Source organism: Gymnodraco acuticeps, unplaced genomic scaffold (genome assembly GCF_902827175.1).
Source record: "Gymnodraco acuticeps unplaced genomic scaffold, fGymAcu1.1, whole genome shotgun sequence".
NCBI classification, from domain to species: Eukaryota; Metazoa; Chordata; class Actinopteri; order Perciformes; family Bathydraconidae; genus Gymnodraco; species Gymnodraco acuticeps.
The window spans coordinates 384,692-404,138 of record NW_022990026.1 but is presented as its reverse complement, the minus strand read 5'-3'; the positions used below and the strand labels follow the sequence as shown (position 1 = coordinate 404,138).

Below are 19,447 nucleotides of genomic sequence, written 5' to 3'. Positions count from 1 at the left end.
CGGGAAAGCATGACATGGGACCTTTAAGTGGAGGAAGCTCCTTAGAGACAATGATCTGGCCATCAACTGTAGTTCAAATTATATTTGCTCTGAAACTCCAGATGACATAAAAACCTGGCAACTGCAAACAGGGTTGTCATACTCGGTGGAAAGGCAGTCTTAACTATAAACTCAGATCTATAAGACCCCAGTTCAACATGAACGAAAACACCCCAACTTTAAACAATGTCTGTTTAACTATTTTTTCCTTGGTACACCGCCATTCCTCTCTGGTGCGTAACGTAGCCACTTCTGCATTCCAACCCTGAATGTCAATTCCGTCAGCCTGCGGTCAAATTGACGAGCAGCAGCTGAAAAAAAAGAAGTTACATTTTTTGTTTATTGAAATAATAAGAAGAAGAAAGCTGCAATGGATGCGTTCCAGTGTGTACTGTTTAGTGTACTAGGTTTTCAGGCGGCCTTAATTGAGCAATTCACCCATCAACCACATCTTCATATAATTGATTCACACTATTACTCATTTCTGTCTACTCGCTCTGTGTCTCAGAGGACGGTAGTGGACAGTTCAGAAACGTGCCCATCAGTGACATCATCAATGGTCATTTCCAATTAGCTAGGAATAATGTCACTGGTAGGCAGGTTTCTGAAATGTCCACAGCCCACCTTTGAGATGCAGAGCGAGTAGACAGAAATGCTGCCATCCTATTATGAGCATTAATGAGGACCACTTATATGAAGATAAGGATAAGAATGGATGCATTTTGCATCCATTCTTATCAACTTGAGAAAGAAATGTAAAAGACTTATGAATTAAATTCAATATTTGCCAAATCTGTTGTAAAGTAGTAAACCTAGTATTTTGAGGTGCAGGCTCACCAAACATGCAGTCCTTTATCAGCGTGTCCTTGAAGGCCCTCTTCTCTCCCTTTCCCACCCAGTTGAAGATGCAGGCTAGACTGTTTGTCATGGCAGCGGATAGCATTCGCCGGATCATATTTTCCGAGTTGGTCCCTCCGACTAATGCCAGGCGGGTAATCTTAACAGACGAGAGAAAATGATTAGTGTGCTACAGTGTACTATGTAAATAGACATCTTCTCATTTATAAATAAATACAAATGTAATGAATTTGAACACATTTGTATTACCTCTAAGGAAGAAATAAGACCACTACTGTGTCCAAACTAATCGACAAACAATGCCAACAACCAAATTGGCAATCCTAAGAAATTGTCAAATATTGATTAAGAAAAATATTATCGTGATTCGCGAGGCGTATTTTTACAATATTTCTGTCTAACACACATCCAAGTGAAAAAGAAATGTAATGCATCCACTCCTACAATTCCAGACATAAGCCCTTAAGATTTCAAACAAGAAATGTAAGACTTTTAAAACTTATAAGGATCCACAGGATACCTGCAAATGCATACAGAAAATATTAGAAGCCTCGACAGATTATAGAGAAAATGCTTTGTGTAAAAATTGTTCACCATCTTTCGACGGACTGCTTCCTCCCTCAAAGCAGCTTCAGTCTCATCAAACTTCTCCTCGTTGGTGAGTGGAAGCATTATGGGGAAGTTGTCTTCTTGTGACTCTGGTTCAGCTCCATGAATGTTTAGTTTAGCAAGTTCCGTCTTTATAAAGTTAATGTCACGTGAGATCTGCTTCACCTCCATACATAGCTCGGTAAGCATCTTCGTGGTTCTCATGGCAGCAATGTCTTGAAAATTAAAAAAATAAAGGTTTTAATTTACATTTCAAGGATAGATTTTTAATTTCCAATAATTTAGAATGACACTAAGTAACTCACTGATAAGTGTTTGCCAACAGTAACCATTAAAGCTGCACTATGTAACTTTCCTATTTACCCTGGATTTGAACACAGGTCTCCAGCACAACTGCTGAAATATTTACCACTGAGTTTATAGAGCCTGCCTGCTTGCTCGGGGGAGAAATTGACCATAAAGTCATAATTTTTGTCAAACCAAGGTCATGTCTCACCTAGATAAAGGATCTAAATGTCTCAATAGAAGAGCAGGGAGACCAAAATCAACCACCCCAATTTTAAGTTATATTGTATTAACACTACCATACAGATTGGACAAAATAACATTGTAATCACAAAAAGGTTACATAGTGCAGGTTTAAGTGCTTACATTTTAAGCCTTAACACCATGACAAAAAACATGAAAAGATGGGAAAGTCACAAGGGATAGGTTTCTCAATTCAGAAGGCATCAGTACGGTTAAGAACCTGCTCAGAAAATGATACTTGCCTTTCAACACTCTGCTTGATTCCTCTCCATATAATCTCCCCCGTGGTGTTTCTGGAGCTGAAGGGGGTGGGATGGGTGCTGCGGGGTCAGGTGAGCCAAGCCCAGTGCGCTGAAGTCAGCTAATCTTGAGCCATGTGCATAGCTGGCACCGCCGTCTAAAAGACAAGACACCATTATTAATTGTTTATAAGTAAGCCATGAGAACCATTGGCCCATAGGAGCCGATATCCTGTTTCCGCAGCATGATGTACAAGTACACCCCCTGGACATGATGCTAGTATGTCGCAGGGACTTAACCCAATCCAACCCTTGATACTGAGTGCCAAGCAGGGAGATATCGGGTACCATTTTTAACAGTCATTGGTATGACTCGGTCGGCGATCAAACTCACAACCTCCCAATCTCAGGGCGGACACTAACCACGAGGCCACTGAGCTGCTATTCATTCTTTATATTGAACATGAATTTGGGAATTTTCCAAAAAAAAAACAACATTTAAGATGAGAAATACATACCATTCCTTGCTTTCTCTAATGGCATAGCGTGGTAGGGGCTGGAGTTATATGTTGGCAATCCTAGAAAAAGAGAGAAATAACTAAATAAGGCAAATGAGCACTATTAAAGTTGTTATCCATGAGCACCATATAGCAATTGCACCTAGCTAGCCCCATATAGTTACTTTCCAACTTTAGATAAAGGAGACCTGAGGGATGAACACACTTGGCTACAGAGTGAGTAATTAAAGAATAGTTTCCCACCTAAGGTGCTGATAATTCCTGTGATCCAAAGATAAAAGACATAATAGCCTATTAGTCTACTTCATAACGAGGGGACCTCCTACAGAACCTGACCTCCTACAGGAATTCAACTGTACCTTACTCTTCTTTTCCCACGTTCACCTGCTTCGTCCTCAGAGCTCAGATCAGTGGTTGGACATCCAGTATTCACATACTTTTCTTCGTATCGTTTGGCCTTTTCCAATGAGTCTGTAAAAGAAAAAGCATAAAATAATAGGATGACATTTTACTGACTAGTCTCACTTGTGACACATATGTCATATGTGGTATGGCACCACACACATTCAAACTGCCATCCATAAAACGTGTGGATACCTATATACTTGAAAATAGACAATAGTAATGCAGTGACTACTTACCACAAGTAATCAAGAGCCGGACATTCGCATATGTGGTCCATCCTTTATGGGCCGTCATGTGTTCTTTAAGGGCCTTCAAATACATGTTTTTTGGGGGCCATAACAATTTACCTTCCTTTAGACTGAACCAGCTGGCAAGAACTGTTGCAGCTCCGCCATTTGGAAAAAGTACAACGGCCCAAAGCACCACCTCCCTTTCCATTCTGTATACAATAAAGGAAATAATGTAAATGATTAAAAAAAAACCTGCTCATAAATCATAAGATGTCATTTACTCACCCAGCAGTATGAGCGGTATGCTACTGCATATGAGCTATTGGAATAGCTATGAGGCCATTTCCTTCTGACTCTGGATACAGAACACATTTACGTTTGATACATCCAAGTTTACCAACCCCGATATTGTCACACAACTCTCTAACCTTGTATGTACCTATGCATGAGGACTCGCAGGGATAAGTGTAATATGATTCTTGGTGTCTGAACCTTTTGTAGATCACATATACCTCATCTTCTTCCTGGACTATATTCTGCACTACTGCAATACTATGTCCCACCTCAATACAATTATCCCCCTGCTTTGTAGACAAAGTAAAACGACTACTGGAGACCTTTGTGTACTGTACAGCAACACCGAAATGTTGAGGGAGTGGACCATCAGTGTGGATTTTCTGTAAGACTGGTTCATCTGTTGGTAATGGAACCTCACAACGTGGCTGTTCTGACAACCTTTTGACCACCTGTTGTAGAGGTTGGTGTGGCTTGCGTAAAAGATGCTTTATTTGGCCAAGATAATTCTCAAAAGGGAATCCTGAAACATTATCTAAAGGTCCAAATTGTTTGTATTCATCGGCTAAATGTATAAGCTGGTGTACACTGAACACAATCTGATCCCTGCCATACAACTGTCCAAAGTGTTCCACAAAGGAAATCATCAATCTATGCGCTAATTCAACCTTTTGGCCAGAAATTCCAGGAGACAAAAACAAATACATGGCCACTGAAAACAACATAAAGTTGTCATAAATCTCACTGGGAAGGCAATCCTTCAGAACTACAGGGCCCCAGTACAGTATGAAGGATCGGAGCTCTGTAGCTTTCCAACGATCCAGCTCATTCAAACCCCTTGGCTTGCGATTGAATTCACAAGGGGTGTGGGAATGTAACCCCAGCAGTTTGCTTGATATACTGTTAACAGTTTGTGAAGGAAGCCTAGTGGCTAGATTGCCCTTTAACCACATATTCAACAGTTTTCTCATCACACCAAGACAACAGAGGTGCATATAATCTATTGGGAATGAAGAAACCATCTTTACTGTCCCTGTTAAAGGACTGAGTGTCTGTTTCAAGTGATGTTCTTCATCAATCATATCACAATAACTTGAGTCTGTCCTGAGCCTGACATTTGTTTCAGGATAAGTCATTTTCTTCCTCCACACACCATGTTGATCACACTTGTCACACCCTGAATAGCCATTATGTGACTTGATATTCTTAACGTAGGCTCTGGCTGGAGCATCACACACAAATGAGGAAACCAGTACTTTCAATCGGTTACCATTATGAACAACGCCATTAGCCAGTACATTTTTAAGGTCGCTAATAAATTGCTGCAGATACTCAACAACACACTTGGGCTTGCTTAAAGCACAAAAGATACCGACAATAAATGGGGACTTAGTATAATCACATTTCAGAATTGCAAGTATAGGCCAGAATTGAAGTCTTGAACTCTTAAAGAGAGGGAGACCATCTATGTTGAACTGTAAAGTAAGAGTTCTGAGGCTCACTGGTAAACTCAAACATTTCAATCGTGAAAGTATCCCTTGCACCAATCCAAAATGGTAGTACTCGCCACCTTGCATTTGAGTGGTTGCAACATCATGTTGTGTTCTAAGCAGAGTTCTTCCATCCTTAGGGAGCATAGGGTGAAAAAGCTTTAAGATGGACAGCAGAGCAGACAAAGCAACCAGATTGATTGAGTAGGATGTTGCCCAATATCTTAGGCTCCTCATAAGCAGATCCTGACTAAGCTGATGCTCGTCATGGCTGTCGGAGTCAGAATCTGATTCAACATTCCCAGCCACACTACCATCAGTATGATCATTTCCCATTTGTACATGATCTGATTCAACGTCATCATCTCCAGCTAAACTACCATCAGTATGATCATTTTCCATGTGTACATGGGAAGCTAGTGGTGTATCTAGTTGGGAAACGTGTGAGATTCTGAAGGGTGGTTCCCTATTCACACAGGGGTCTAAATGTGACTTGTTATTAGAAAGAGTTTCCTCGTATTCCTTAAGGATATCTTTCTCCATGTCCCTTACAGTTCTGATGACTCTACGTCTTTTAGACCAATAAGAAGCCATCTTAGGTAAAGAGAGGTGGCACTGCTATAATTACTTTACTTGGCCTTGTGTATTGCAGTGATCCCCTTGACTCGTCTTGTAGTATAATCCTGAAAATGGAGGAAAACAAAGCAGATTAAAAATCAGTATGCATAAACTAACAGTACAAATATATATCAGCCTCCTGGTGCAATGCAAATATAACTGTACTGACGAAATTCCCTAGAATTACACGTTTTATTCCATGGGTCTTCAACCAGGAGTCCAGGACCCCTAGGACATACATTTTACCCAAATATCCTATATGATGCTTTAGCTTGACTGTATCAGACCAACTTTGATGTAATTTCTGTAGGATGTAGGGATGCCAGAAACTGACCATGATCAAAATCGGCGGGGTCGGTGTGTAGCAAGCTGCAGCAGCAGTCTGCGCTGCTGGCTTCCTCCAAGTTTTACAGTCAAAACTGGTGTTGTGACCAATGGCCATTTACAATTATTAATACTATTACTATTATTAGTCTATATTTTGGTTGAAACTAAGCCAGAAAAAAAACAAAAAAACATAAATAATAAAAAAATATATAAATAAAATCGAATTTTAAAAATAATCTTCGATTATGGAGACTGTAACGAATAATAGATTAATCGCTGGCATCCCTAGTAGGATGGTAGAGTTTAATGTCAGATTGTGTTAGCTAGTGTATCTGCTGCGTTAGCTAGGTGCTAGCCAGGGCAAGAAAATATCAACTGCGTCATGCGATGAACTGTTTAATTAATTTATGATATAGGCTATATTATAACAAAAAATATGCACAATTTCACCCAAATATCCTAAATAATGCTTTAGCTTGACTGCATCAGTGGACACTTTATGTAATTTCTGTAGGATGGTAGAGTTTAATGTCAGATTATGTTAGCTAGCGCTGCGTTAGCTAGGTGCTAGTCAGGGCAATAAAATATCAACTGCGTCATGGGATGAACGACGTTAAATTCGTTGATGATATATATTATTATAAGTAATTAGTTCCCACTTTTGCGCTCTGAATAGCCTAAAAAAACATAACAGGGTGTAACTGAGGTGAACATATAGAGTAGGCATGCACAACGGTCACGTTACATTTCTTACCGATTTGTGATATCTGTCTCTTCTCTTCAGGCGGCTTGACGGCAACTGAACTGCCTGCCTTCCTCCACACCCTCTTTCGCTCTTTCACGTGACCAACGTGCTTTCAAGATTAAGTGCAACGTGCAACGTGCAACAGGCATGACGGGTAATCTGTGACGTTTCGCTCTCTCAAAACTTGGGCCATTTTGTCTTCATGCACAGCAGCTCTCATAGGAAAGAACCAGACCCCGCCTCCGACGCTGGATCATGATCTCGCCCGAGAGGGGATAGCGCCACACGTTGAAACAATGTCAATTCAATGTAGGGAATTTCAACGTTGAAAAACCGGCATCTATATTACATTGATTCAACAACATTTTTTCAAACGTTGAAATGGTATTTGTAAAAACACATCGAATCAACATTGATTTTTCAACCTCAACCAAAAATAACCAATCTAACCAAAATCCAATGTTGAATTAATATCTTTTGCTATCTGGGTTCACACAGACTGGTGGGAAGCAACCGCTGCTGTTCCTGACTGAATTCATTAATACCCAAGAAGAACAATCCTGGCAAGCTTTATGCAATAACCAAATAAAATGTCAATGCTCTTAAAAATGTAAATATTTGAATATTTCTATTGGACTTATTTTCAATGTATTTCTTGGGCGGGTATGTTTGAGCTCCTAAAACCTTCTACTTTTTTTCATGCTGACTTTTGAATTGATCTCTAATTATTGCATACTGAATTAACACAAATACTGTCACTTTACTCACTGTGGGCCATACACATCCCCAAAAGACTTGAAAACAAGTGTGTGTGTGTGTGTGTGTGTGTGTGTGTGTGTGTGTGTGTGTGTGTGTGTGTGTGTGTGTGTGTGTGTGTGTGTGTGTGTGTGTGTGTGTGTGTGTGTGTGTGTGTGTGTGTGTGTGTGTGTGTGTGTGTGTGTGTGTGTGTGTGTGTGTGTGTGTGTGTGTGTGTGTGTGTGTGTGTGTGTGTGTGTGTGTGTGTGTGTGTGTGTGTGTGTGTGTGTGTGTGTGTGTGTGTGTGTGTGTGTGTGTGTGTGTGTGTGTGTGTGTGTGTGTAGAAAACATTACCAAGAGCCAGGGTGAGTGGAGGTCTGTCCAACCTGTCCTTCTCCTTCAGAGGGATGGAGGCCATCAGAGAAGCCATGCATGGAGCGTTTCTCTACCAGGCTATCAAGGTGAGCCCTGAACACAACCCCCCACCCACATAGCCCACTATCAGTACAGCTGGGACACTATAGACCAGGGTCTGTGGTTTATTGTGAATAATCACAACAATGTTCTACAGGAAGAGTTACTTTGTTTGGCTAAGAATACCATAACAACTATTATCCTGGTCTATTTTGTTTTGCATTAGAGCTACAGGGCTTTGACAATTTGACAGATATAACCAACACACCTTACAAGTGTTAACAACTACTTTTTTTTAATTGTTGGAACTGAAGGTTAAATGAGAGTTCTTATAGCTGTTTTGGCCAAACCCCAGGAAGCTCGTCTAGCACAGGAGCCACTTTCAGTGACAGTGAGAGTGAAGACATGCATAGTTTAGGGCTGGAATATTTCATCTCAAATCTATAAACTTTAGTAGCAAATAGTTTCATACCATTTATTTTTAATAGAAACCTATGAAGTGTTACATTTCATTCTGACAGTATTTGCCCAAAAGTGAAGACACTGCAACAGTACACCAATGTGATTGTTGAACGTCTCATTCCAAGACAATAGGGATGCTTGTAAATGTGATGATGCTAGCCAAGGCAGTATGACATATGAATCACGTGTTTCACTGTTTACACACCCAAATTCATGAGGAAAACTTTGATGAAACAGAGGACAATCCCTCTCCCAGGTGTTGTGTGTATAGATTACAAAAGACAACACATTTACAACAAAGAAAACTAAAATGATAAAACATAATTACGTTCATAAAAAAGATAAATCTAGGAGGATTTCAAAAATCTTCCTGTTGCCACCAGATGGAGCAATCTGCGTAGTTACAGACACAAGAACTCTGGGAATAATGTCCTGGATGCTGAGTGAGCAACATGCATTTATGCCGCATGAGAGCATATAGATAAAGTAGGAGATAAAATCTGAAAGTCCCTCTACAGTCTAACCCTACAGCAGCATAATTACAGTCTGGTTCAAGGCCAGCCCTGACTACGTGTTTCCACATCCTTTCTACCCGTAACACTGTGTGTACTCTGTCCTGTCTCAGGATGGGATGGACATGGGCATAGTGAATGCTGGGAACCTGCCGGTGTATGATGACATAGATAAAGAGCTGCTGTTACTGTGTGAGAACCTCATCTGGAACAGAGACACTGAGGCTACTGAGAAACTGCTGACCTACGCTCAGGTATACACACATGCATAAACACATGCAAACAGGTAATACACCAGTTTGTTGTTAATTTGGTTAACAGTTGTCGCCTTTACTTCTATTGCTCACAGAACAATGTGAAAGGAGCGAAGAAGGTGGTTCAGACGGATGAATGGAGAAAAGGAAGTGTGGAGGAGAGGCTGGAGTACGCTCTCATCAAGGTAACACTACTAATTGTTTAACACATACTGGCATTTCAAAAGTTTTCCTTCACCTACGCTGATCAGACTCACATCATCCATGTCTCTAAATATTCTCTAACAAATGTTTTAAGTGCACTCAGACATGGGTACGTTTTTTAAGTGGCCAGTTAAATATCATCTGTAATTGACCTGTGTGGACAAAGGAAGGATTGAGGTGATTGTAGATGTTCTCTATACTCTGAATCAGATCATTTATCACCAACATTGTGGGTCCCTAACTATGCAATGTGTGATCATTAGTACGATGGACATTTAAAATGATTAGACCTACATGTCGGTTGACGCTGTATTTGGATTTATTTAGTGTTAGAACCTAGAAGATTAATAATTTGGATTTTCTAAATTGGCTTGTTGTTGACACATTTTATTTATTCTATTCTTAAGTTTTTCTATAACAAAAAAAGATTTCACTTTATTTATTAACATAACAAACAATGAAGTTTTACAATGTGCACAGCTAAAAAATGCTAAGAAGAATGCTGAGAAGAAAGAATGTGAAGAGATGTTCATAGAATTAACTTTCCAGCCCTTGTTTCACCTTGTCTTTACTTTTTAACTTAAAGATTAACATTATATTTTATTTAAGAAATATCAAAACCAAACATGATTTCCCCTATTGACGATTAAGGTTGGCTATTTCTTTTCATTTCTTCCATAATGCTCCATGGTGGGTTGCTGCTGTCAGGGAATAGACAAGCATGTGGTGGAGGATGTGGAGGAGTGTCGGGCTCAGGTGGGCCGCTACACCCGGCCCCTGCACATCATCGAGGGGCCCCTGATGAACGGCATGAAGGTGGTGGGGGATCTGTTCGGAGCTGGGAAGATGTTCCTTCCACAGGTAGGAGGAACTCTTATTCTGTGATAGTCTTCTTGTTGATGGTTGGCAAAGTTTGTAAAATGACTTGTTTTTATCTTCTATTGAGTAATGCTGATTGTCACTGCTCACAGATATCAGGATTATAATCCATCAATTTGGGACTGTAATGTATTTCAAATAGAGTTTGTTTAACATTTGCATTGCATTTGAATTCCATCCATGAAGGAGGGCTGATTATACATGTATTGTTTCCAACACGGGGGTGGGGGGGGGCAGTGGTTAGCACTATGGCCCCAGAGCAAGATGGTTCTGATTTTGGACAGAACGTGAATTTACAAGACACATGTATTTTATGTTCACAATTGTATTTGATCAGTTTGCTTAACTTCCGATCGTGGTGTGTTTCAGGTGATCAAGTCTGCCCGGGTGATGAAGAGGGCGGTGGGCCATCTGATTCCCTTCATGGAGAAGGAGAGGGAAGAGATGAAGGCTCTGTCCGGCTCTACGGAGGACGTGGTGAGTACTGCAACTCTTATTTTCTCCAAGATCTTATCAAAAAGATAAAAAAGATTTTCTCTGCAGACCTACAAGTAATGCCAAAAGATTTCAGGTGTTCCCTGACGCTTCATTTCCTCTCCTCCTCTGCAGGACCCCTATCAGGGCACCATAGTTCTGGCCACAGTGAAGGGAGACGTCCATGATATTGGAAAGAACATTGTGGGGGTGGTGCTGGGTTGCAACAACTTCAGGTAAAACTCAGATTAGAGTTCCAACTTCAAATCTCCTCTGAGCATTCTTTTTTGTTTGACAAAACAGTTAGTATATTTGTCTTTGGCATTCAAAACAATCATTCAGAAGCAGATTTAAAAATGCTGTGATGATTAACAGTGCTGTGACTGTATCTGGTTAAACAGCAGAGCCCCTGGTGCTGGACCCACAGTAACTGCAGTTCAACTCTGACACTGTAATGAAGCACTAGTAGCTTTCTCACTTTGGTGTCCTGGTGCACCTCCGACACATTGACATGTTTCAAATGTACAATTCACTATTAAATCTACAAACAGAAGAACAAAGAAAGAAACTAAGAGTAAAGCTTGTGTGTATTTTTCATGTTTCTTCTCTTTTAGAGTGATCGACATGGGTGTGATGGTCCCCTGTGATAAGATCCTCAGAGAGGCCGTCAAACAGAAAGCAGGTGAGGACAGTTCACATTACATATCGTCAATGTTAGATGCCGTAGATACATTAAAATAACTTATTATATGGCTTAGTTGAATACTCGATTCTGATTGGTCAATTCAGAACACGTGACACGTTGTTAATCCAGAACAGACAGACCGCTGTCAAGGACTTATTGACCGTTGTTAAGGACGCTCACATCTGCTGTGACGGGGTTCAATTCGTCCATTCGATACATGGCTTAGTCGGTTGTTTAAGCTCCAAACAAACTTTATTTATATCAGCAACAACAACAAAATAGCGAACCAGCACAAGTTAGACAACAAAATAAAATCCACAAACAGGCCGTCCATCACTCATTAGAGTAAACATGCTCTGGGTTGCCTTCTCTGCAACCAACTCCCAAACATGTCCCAACTGTTGCCTTCATTGCAACATTCTTCCGAGTGACACAGTCCGAAAAAATCCAAGGAACCAACACCGTCCCTTTTGACCCCATAGCCCCTCCCACAGGCTCACCGTCAACAGGTGACACAATCAACTCAAAACCACATTTCAACAAAAGAATCCGACCCAAATATAAACAGGTTAACCACCTCTTAACACAATCATTCCCCATAATTAAACAAAAGTAAAAATAAATAAGAAATTGCATGGTTCATTTGGGAAGAGAGCAGGAAATGTTTGGTGTGTGTGTGTGTGTGTCGGCTGTCAGTGACGGAGTCAGTCACTCTGTGACCCGCTCCGTCACATCTGCACAAACAAGTCTGTTCGATTTAACTGTATACAGTTTGGCTTTCGAACTGACAAGACAAGAGCGACAAGAAAACAGCGGAGAAGTAACGGGGCAGAAACCCTCCTTTTTACGCAGCGGTCCAGACATAGACATCAGACGGCGACACATATTCAGTGTGCAGTTCCTTTGGCATTAGGGCAGGGATATCTAGATACTTTCCAAGGTTTGACATCATGAATTGTGCTACTTTTAAAGCAAGCAACGATGTTTTCAAATCTGTAATCAAAAAGCTCCGCCTTCCTGCCGTTGCTACGTTTTTCAAACGGTAACAACGGACTATTTTTCTTAACTATTTTTTAAATCAATAAAATCATTTTCTAAATCCATAAAAGCATTTCAATTAATATTGGGAGTCATATCGTTACTTTGTTGAGAATGTGGCCGTGTAATAAGCGGGATAATGTGCAGCGACTTGGTCATTATGGGGAAAATAACACCTTCATGCCGATCTAGATCCCTCCGCTTCGCGTCGGTGTTCTTTTCCCCATAATGACCGCGTCGCTGCACATTATCCCTTACATAACAATGAATGAATCCAGATAATTAGTTGATTCAATTAATATCATACTTTGAGAAATGTCTCTTTATTTTAAGGCAATGCGAAAGGCCATACAACATCATTATTATTTATGACTAGATCGAGTTATTTTAGGTGTTTAAGGAGCAGCTTCAATGTTGGCATTACCTAGCCCTGAGGGATCTGAACTCCAAATGAAAAGCCGTTTGCTAAAAAAACAGACCTAAAAAAGCATCATCATTATACAGTTATATGAGAATACTTTTATTTAATTAATTGCAAGTAAATCAGAGAAAATTCCTTTTTTTTTGTGTTCACACAACTGAAATACTTCAGAAGATACAGTGCACCTCAGATGATGTCATGGACCAGACACCATGTTGTCTAACAGCAGCAGCAGTCATGTGGGGTCTGTTGACTTTGTTCTGCAGATATCATCGGTCTGTCCGGGCTCATTACCCCCTCCCTGGAGGAGATGATCTATGTGGCCAAAGAGATGGAGAGACTGGGGATGACCACACCCCTGCTGATTGGAGGAGCCACCACTTCAAAGTAACACACAAAACAATATTTATTATCTTCCTTTATTCAAAAGTAACCAATGGAGTTCTCGGTATAATCTGAAATAACAAAAAGATTGCGGTCAAAATACTTTACCATCTAATCTAATCTGTGTCTCATTGTCCTGCCATATATAGACATGTGTCTCATTGTCCTGCCATATATAGACATGTGTCTCATTGTCCTGCCATATATAGACATGTGTCTCATTGTCCTGCCATATATAGACATGTGTCTCATTGTCCTGCCATATATAGACATGTGTGTCATGTCCTGCCTCTCAGCGCATATTTATTGACAGCCAAAAAATACTTAAATTAACTTATTAATGAACTAAATTGACATGTTTTACATCTAATTGAATTAGGTACATTGGATTTAAAGCATTTAACAAATATTCAAACAATAATAATCTTGTTAAATAGTAAAATGGATTTGAAGCAGATGAAGCAGCTGTCTACAGTACACCATCATAAGAGTGTTATAAAACGCTATGATCTCTACTAAATATAATTTATACATTTATTGTAAGGTAATACATAATACGTAAAAAGTAATATAAGGAAGTTCCTCCGTTTGCAATACTGTCATGGTCATATGTGTGTGTTTTGTGTTTGATAGGACACACACTTCAGTGAAGATCGCCCCTCGATACACTTCCCCTGTGGTCCACGTGCTGGACGCCTCCCGGAGTGTGGTGGTGGTAAGACTTTATTCACTTCAACTACCCTATGGCCTAAAGAAACATACTCATTTAAATGGGCTGGAAATATCCCATTATGAGTATAAAACATGTTTTATTTGCACATTGATTTAATTTAAAGCACATTTGTATATTTAATACCCTGACTACGTTGAGTAGTGATTTAGTGATCTGGGATATATATGATGCCTGAGGATTTTCAAATGTGGGGTTTTTTTTGAACAAAGTTTAAACCTGCGCTTACGTCATAATCAGCATCAAAATACAAATATAGACCAGGGGTGGGGAACCTTTTTCCTCTCGAGGGCCATTTCAATTTTTCCAACATCCTCCGAGGGCCGTACAAATGATTGACCTATGCTTAAAAATACTAAAATCACAGCCCATTCATTTGGCCTTTCTTTCCTGCTGTGCAAAGAAAAAGCAACCTCTTAATCCAGATATCTTACCATGACTCACGTATGCATGCACGTGCACGGTTGTGGCATGACCACCAACACAGAAAGATATGGACACAAGATGTGTGCAAATGTAGTTAGTTTCATATCCATGTGTACATGATTTAAGTGGGGGGGGACCTAACCTCCTCTAGGGGGGTCCGGGGGCATGCACCCCCGGGAAGATGTGTTTTTAAATGTTGAAGTGAAAAGCATCAATCTGGTGCACTTTGAGAGCAACATGAGGAGATCTATGGATACATCTCTCAACACCCATATGGAACACAACTGTAAGCAGATTTATTTTTCTTTATGGACATTTTACAAATCACTCCCCTTTTAAACTGTATTCTTCTTTATTAATAACAACTTTTACTGTCATAAAGTACTTTTACTGTCATAAAGTACTTTTACTGTCATAAAGTACTTTTACTGTCATATAGTATTTTATACCAGTTTTTACTTTATTCTCTTATTTTTTTATAACTATAATGATCATATAAAGATGTGCCTTTACCTCACTGGTTGTAGAAAAAGCTTCTTATATTTGTTAGCATAGCTAGCTAACCAGATGCTAATAACAACAAAGTTATTGACTGTATGATCAGTATGATCAGTATGACAGATCGCCACTGGGCTTTCAACTAAAGACACAGCCACGCAAAAACTGCGGCATGTGTACGGCTCCTTATGGATACTGACATTTCTGAAGCGCCGGAGCAACGTTCTGGTGCTCTCCGTCAGAACTGCACCCCTGTCAGATGAGACGTATACCACATGATGATACGTTAGGCTCGTGTTGTGTTCAAGAATCCTGACCTTGGCCAGGAAAAACAGGCACTCGCTTTTTTAATTATTTTGCGGTCTAGATTTCTTTAATTATTCCTTTTTTGCGTGTGTTTATAAATTACCTCGAGGGCCGTACCAAAAGGTCTCACGGTCCATATACGGCCCAGGGGCCGGAGGTTCCCCACCCCTGAATTAGACCATTATGGGGCCGTGAAAGATATGTGTCAGCAAGTAAGTCCATCAGCTCATGAGAAAATATAAGAGATGTCCAGAACTCCACAGTTTTTTGCCCCAGTCTAACAAGGTACCACATTAACATAATTAATTCAGTTAAAAAACGAACCAACCGAGGGAAGTGACACACGGGGGGGCAATCATTTCTAATTGCATTTGATGATAAGAGAGATAATATAAGTTGATATGGCCACAGCTTTGAAAGGTACTTCAGTCTCTCCAGTTGAATCAGTCCAAATGAAAATAAATAATAATTGTGTTTCCTCCCCTCCCTCAGTGCTCCCAGCTCCTGGACGAGGTCATGAGGGAGGAGTACTTTGAGGAGCTGAAGGAGGAGTACGAGGATATCAGACAGGAGCACTACGACTCCCTGAAGGTGAGAATGGATGGTAGAAACACAAGCACACACTAGAGTACATTTCATACCTCTACTGTAGGTCCAATGACCCACACAGCAAACCATCTTTGATGCTAGCATTGTATCTAGTAGCTTGAACCTTAACAACATCCAAACACTGAGACAGACACACTTCTGAAAGCCTCTAGTGTGGAACTGGCAGTCTGAGAATCTCTTTTTTTTCTTCGATCTTCTATAGTGTGATAGTTTGGAAAATATAGAAGAGTCGTCACAAAAGCATCAGACAAGACAACAGGAACTAGTTAAAGTTTATTGTAAGTCGCTTTGGATAAAAGCGTCAGCTAAATGCAATGTAATGTAATGTAAGTAATGGGAATCCGCCAAATGTAAACAAAATGTTCAGGTCATCAAACCATCTGTCAAACTCTCTCTCCCTCTACCTTTCTTTCTCTCTCAGTCTTCACTGGCCAACAATGATTCCCAAATATTGTTTGTTTGAGTTTAGTTTGATGCCACAGCTGACTTTAACCCTTAAAGGCCGAGCGTGCCGCCCGCGGCTTCAAAGAGGTAGCGTTCTAAAATGCTTAATAACTTTGTAACCGCTAATCCTATCCATCTGATTTAAAAAGTGAGGTAAAGCGGCTATTCTAGGCTTTTTGCTGGTATCACTATGTCCTTTTCCGGGATTCAGAGGCTCCGACGTGATCGGGGCAACGTTATCACATTTTACAGCCTTGATTCGTCAAGGAGACCCACGCGGCCCCTCTGTCTGAGCCAAACAGCAAAGGTTTTAGACTAAGTCCCACCCCCCTGTGTCCGGATAGGTTTAAAAGGGTAAAGGTCCAGGCAAACCTCTGCCCATGCTACCATCTTCTCGACCAATCAACATAGGTTGCTGTGTATGTTTTTGGCGGCGGGAGATAAACAAAGAGAAACAGAGAGACGAGAGAGTAATACTAAAGAAGAGTAATTCTGCCAGCGTAAGATAAATAAATACAACACGAGATATCTAGATACAGTCACACACACACACAAATACAGATACATACACACACACACATATCCCAAGACAAATTCAAACCAACATGTCAAAACGGCGTTACACTACGGAAGAAGCCGTAGAATTTATTTTGTCTGGCGGACCGCTTAGCGATGCAGCGGTGGATTCCTCAGATAATGAAGCTGACAACTTGCAAGGAAGAGGAGTATGATCACGGGATTGATCCCTTCGAAGATAAAAAAGTGAGTAACTTTGCTTATTTCTTATTGTTTGTGTTGCATTTATCGGTTGTTGTTTCTGTATAACGCCGAAAATAATTAGTCCTAAGAGTTTTTATAATGGATGGCCATTTGCCGTAATTGTGTCATAAAGTGAAGTCCTGAGCTCAAGATTCACTATCAATAGAGGCTACTATTTATTTCAGTAAAAAAACATCAAGCAATACCTTTCATTTATTGCCTCATTCCGCTTGCCCTCTTTGGTTGTTTGTTATGAGGTCTAATGTTATTATATTCATTGCATTACAATTCAGTTACTGATTCCATCAACTAGTAATGTTAGCAGAGGGATAAAGTGTGAATCAAATCAAAAGTTGAGACTGTGTTTAGAAAACAGATAGGATGACACTGGAGAAATAAAAGCAATAAAGGAAATAAAATAAATTCAGACATTTATATCTGTATATTTTCCTCCCTTTTATTTTAGTACAGAGGATGAGAGAGGGGATGCACAAGCCCCTGTCCCCATCAGTAGGCCTCCTTCAAACCGAGAGGGAAAAGAATGTGGCCAGGAGGGTGCAGCATCCAGAAAAAAGGCCAAACCAATGCCAGCCCCCCTGACAGTGAAAGGGAGAGGAAGAGGAAAAGGGAAAAAAACATCTCTGACCCCAGAAGAGCCAGGAGCTGTTTGGAACGGACCTGAGGTGCCAGATACTGCCCAACAACTACCACACTTTTGCCCGAAAAGAGCCCCTGGAGTCCAAGGTTTTGTTGGTGTGGAGTATACTCCTGCACAAATATTTAGAAATTGTTTTAACAACCAAGCTGTAAATATCATCTGCAAGAACACAAACAAAAATGCTGAAAAGGAGCAGGCTAAGGGGGAAAAGTTTGTTTGGGAAAGCCGGTAAAATTCCTCATGTATGTCGGCCTTATGGCACTTCTAAAACTGCTAAAAGTAAGTGACTACTGGAGGAAGGGATCACACCTGAGTGTTCTCTTTCCTGCTTCTGTCATGACAAGAGACAGGTTCATGGCAATCAGCAGAGCTGTACATCTGAGCGACCCAGACCATGATGAATGTGGATACATTTCCTTTGCTCTTTATATATTTTTCTAATATTTTGGTTATAGTTTGAAGATCATTTGCTCTTTGTACTTTTGCACTTTCTATATATTCCTAATACTTTGTTTATAGCTTTAATATAATTTGCACTTTGTTAGTTTGCACTTTGAATTTGTTTCACTGTTTGTGTTTGTATTTCAATGTTCAAATGATAATATATATCTCTGAAACAAGTTATTTTTGTTGCAATGTCATCTGTTATGGTTTAATTGTTTACTCTCTCAACCTTTTTTTGACAGAAGAAACATGATCAGTCATTTAAATATGGAAATACATTTCGTTTTAATTATTCCATATGATCCTAGGCGTTTTTCAGTGAAAAACGCCTAGGATAATATTGTAATAAATAGCTGTAACTTGCTCAGGGAACATAATATGCAGATGAAATTTAATTTGAAAGCCTAAAACATCTAAATGCAGCTTTGTAAATAATAAAAAAGAAAATCCCTATGTTCCTGGCGGAGTAAACAGTAAAAAAACACAACATTTGTACTGGCGTTTTTGAAAAGTGCTGGTAAATTCAGCCATTATCACACAAAGTTATGGTAAAATTTGGACTTAAAATTAGCCAGACTTGAACTAGAGGTTCTCCTGAATCAAATGAGGTAAGGCACTTGATGCTGACTGCTAGAAAAGGTTAGAACAGGTTAGGAGAAACAAATAAATACAGGAGAGTCAGGCAGGCGAAAATTCCGTCTAGGTCTTTAAGGGTTAAGAAGGTTTTTAATGATATTCTCATGACAGACATAATGATAATGGGGTAATTTAAGGTGGCCCCACATGACATTCATGACATCAGTAAATATATTCAGCACTTCCTCAGATCTCCACTGAGCCTTTAGGACCGTCCAGTTGTGATGCTTGTGGCTCACTCTAATGCGTGCAGTAACACAACCAACTATGGACAATCACTGTCAGGAATATTACATTACATTACATTACATTACATTACATTGCATTTAGCTGACGCTTTTATCCAAAGCAACTTACAATAAGTACATTCGACCAGGAAGACACAACCTTGAAGAAAACAGAATCATATAAGTACATCAGGTTTCATAGAGCCAAACATTTCAAGTGCTACTCAACTGGCTTTAGGTAAGCCAGTCCTTTATTAGTATAAAAGTGCTTTGTTAGTAATTGTATTGCTCGAAGTGGAGTCGAAAGAGATGAAGTTTGCGCCGGAAGATGTACAAGCTATCTGCCAT

The 19,447-nt window shown here is 40.0% G+C and overlaps 2 protein-coding genes and 1 long non-coding RNA gene across 5 annotated transcripts in view; 2 read left to right on the top strand and 1 right to left on the bottom strand.

Annotated features, from left to right (window-relative positions):
* mtr (5-methyltetrahydrofolate-homocysteine methyltransferase) overlaps nucleotides 1-19,447 on the top strand; it is a 69,992-nt gene that overhangs the window by 40,580 nt on the left and 9,965 nt on the right. The window contains 10 exon segments of the mRNA XM_034214897.1: nucleotides 7,980-8,096; nucleotides 9,137-9,277; nucleotides 9,373-9,462; nucleotides 10,190-10,342; nucleotides 10,730-10,837; nucleotides 10,970-11,070; nucleotides 11,449-11,516; nucleotides 13,245-13,365; nucleotides 13,996-14,077; nucleotides 15,815-15,913. Coding sequence (XP_034070788.1) covers nucleotides 7,980-8,096; nucleotides 9,137-9,277; nucleotides 9,373-9,462; nucleotides 10,190-10,342; nucleotides 10,730-10,837; nucleotides 10,970-11,070; nucleotides 11,449-11,516; nucleotides 13,245-13,365; nucleotides 13,996-14,077; nucleotides 15,815-15,913 — 1,080 coding nt within the window.
* On the bottom strand, nucleotides 3,147-7,383 carry LOC117545193. 3 transcript variants are annotated; one of them, XR_004568779.1, is made up of 4 exons: nucleotides 6,910-7,383; nucleotides 5,839-5,893; nucleotides 3,433-3,635; nucleotides 3,147-3,262 (listed from the first exon to the last, which is right to left on the bottom strand). XR_004568779.1 is itself a non-coding variant. In XM_034214898.1 (2 exons), exon 2 carries the CDS (start codon nucleotides 5,802-5,804, stop codon nucleotides 3,732-3,734), a length of 2,073 nt encoding a protein of 690 aa, XP_034070789.1. In that variant the 5' UTR covers nucleotides 5,805-5,893; nucleotides 6,910-7,383; the 3' UTR covers nucleotides 3,717-3,731. The 3 variants fall into 3 exon arrangements, 1 of the variants encoding a protein (XP_034070789.1); XR_004568780.1 differs by having other exon boundaries at nucleotides 5,844-5,893; XM_034214898.1 differs by lacking the exons at nucleotides 3,147-3,262; nucleotides 3,433-3,635 and having other exon boundaries at nucleotides 3,717-5,893.
* Nucleotides 15,931-18,010, top strand: LOC117545194. The gene is made up of 2 exons (XR_004568781.1): nucleotides 15,931-17,137; nucleotides 17,601-18,010. It is a non-coding gene; the product is annotated as an uncharacterized LOC117545194 (long non-coding RNA).

What these genes read in the sequence shown, in the direction of transcription:
- LOC117545193 (XM_034214898.1), bottom strand. Translation starts at nt 5,804, where the DNA reads ATGGCTTCTTATTGGTCTAAAAGACGTAGAGTCATCAGAACTGTAAGG.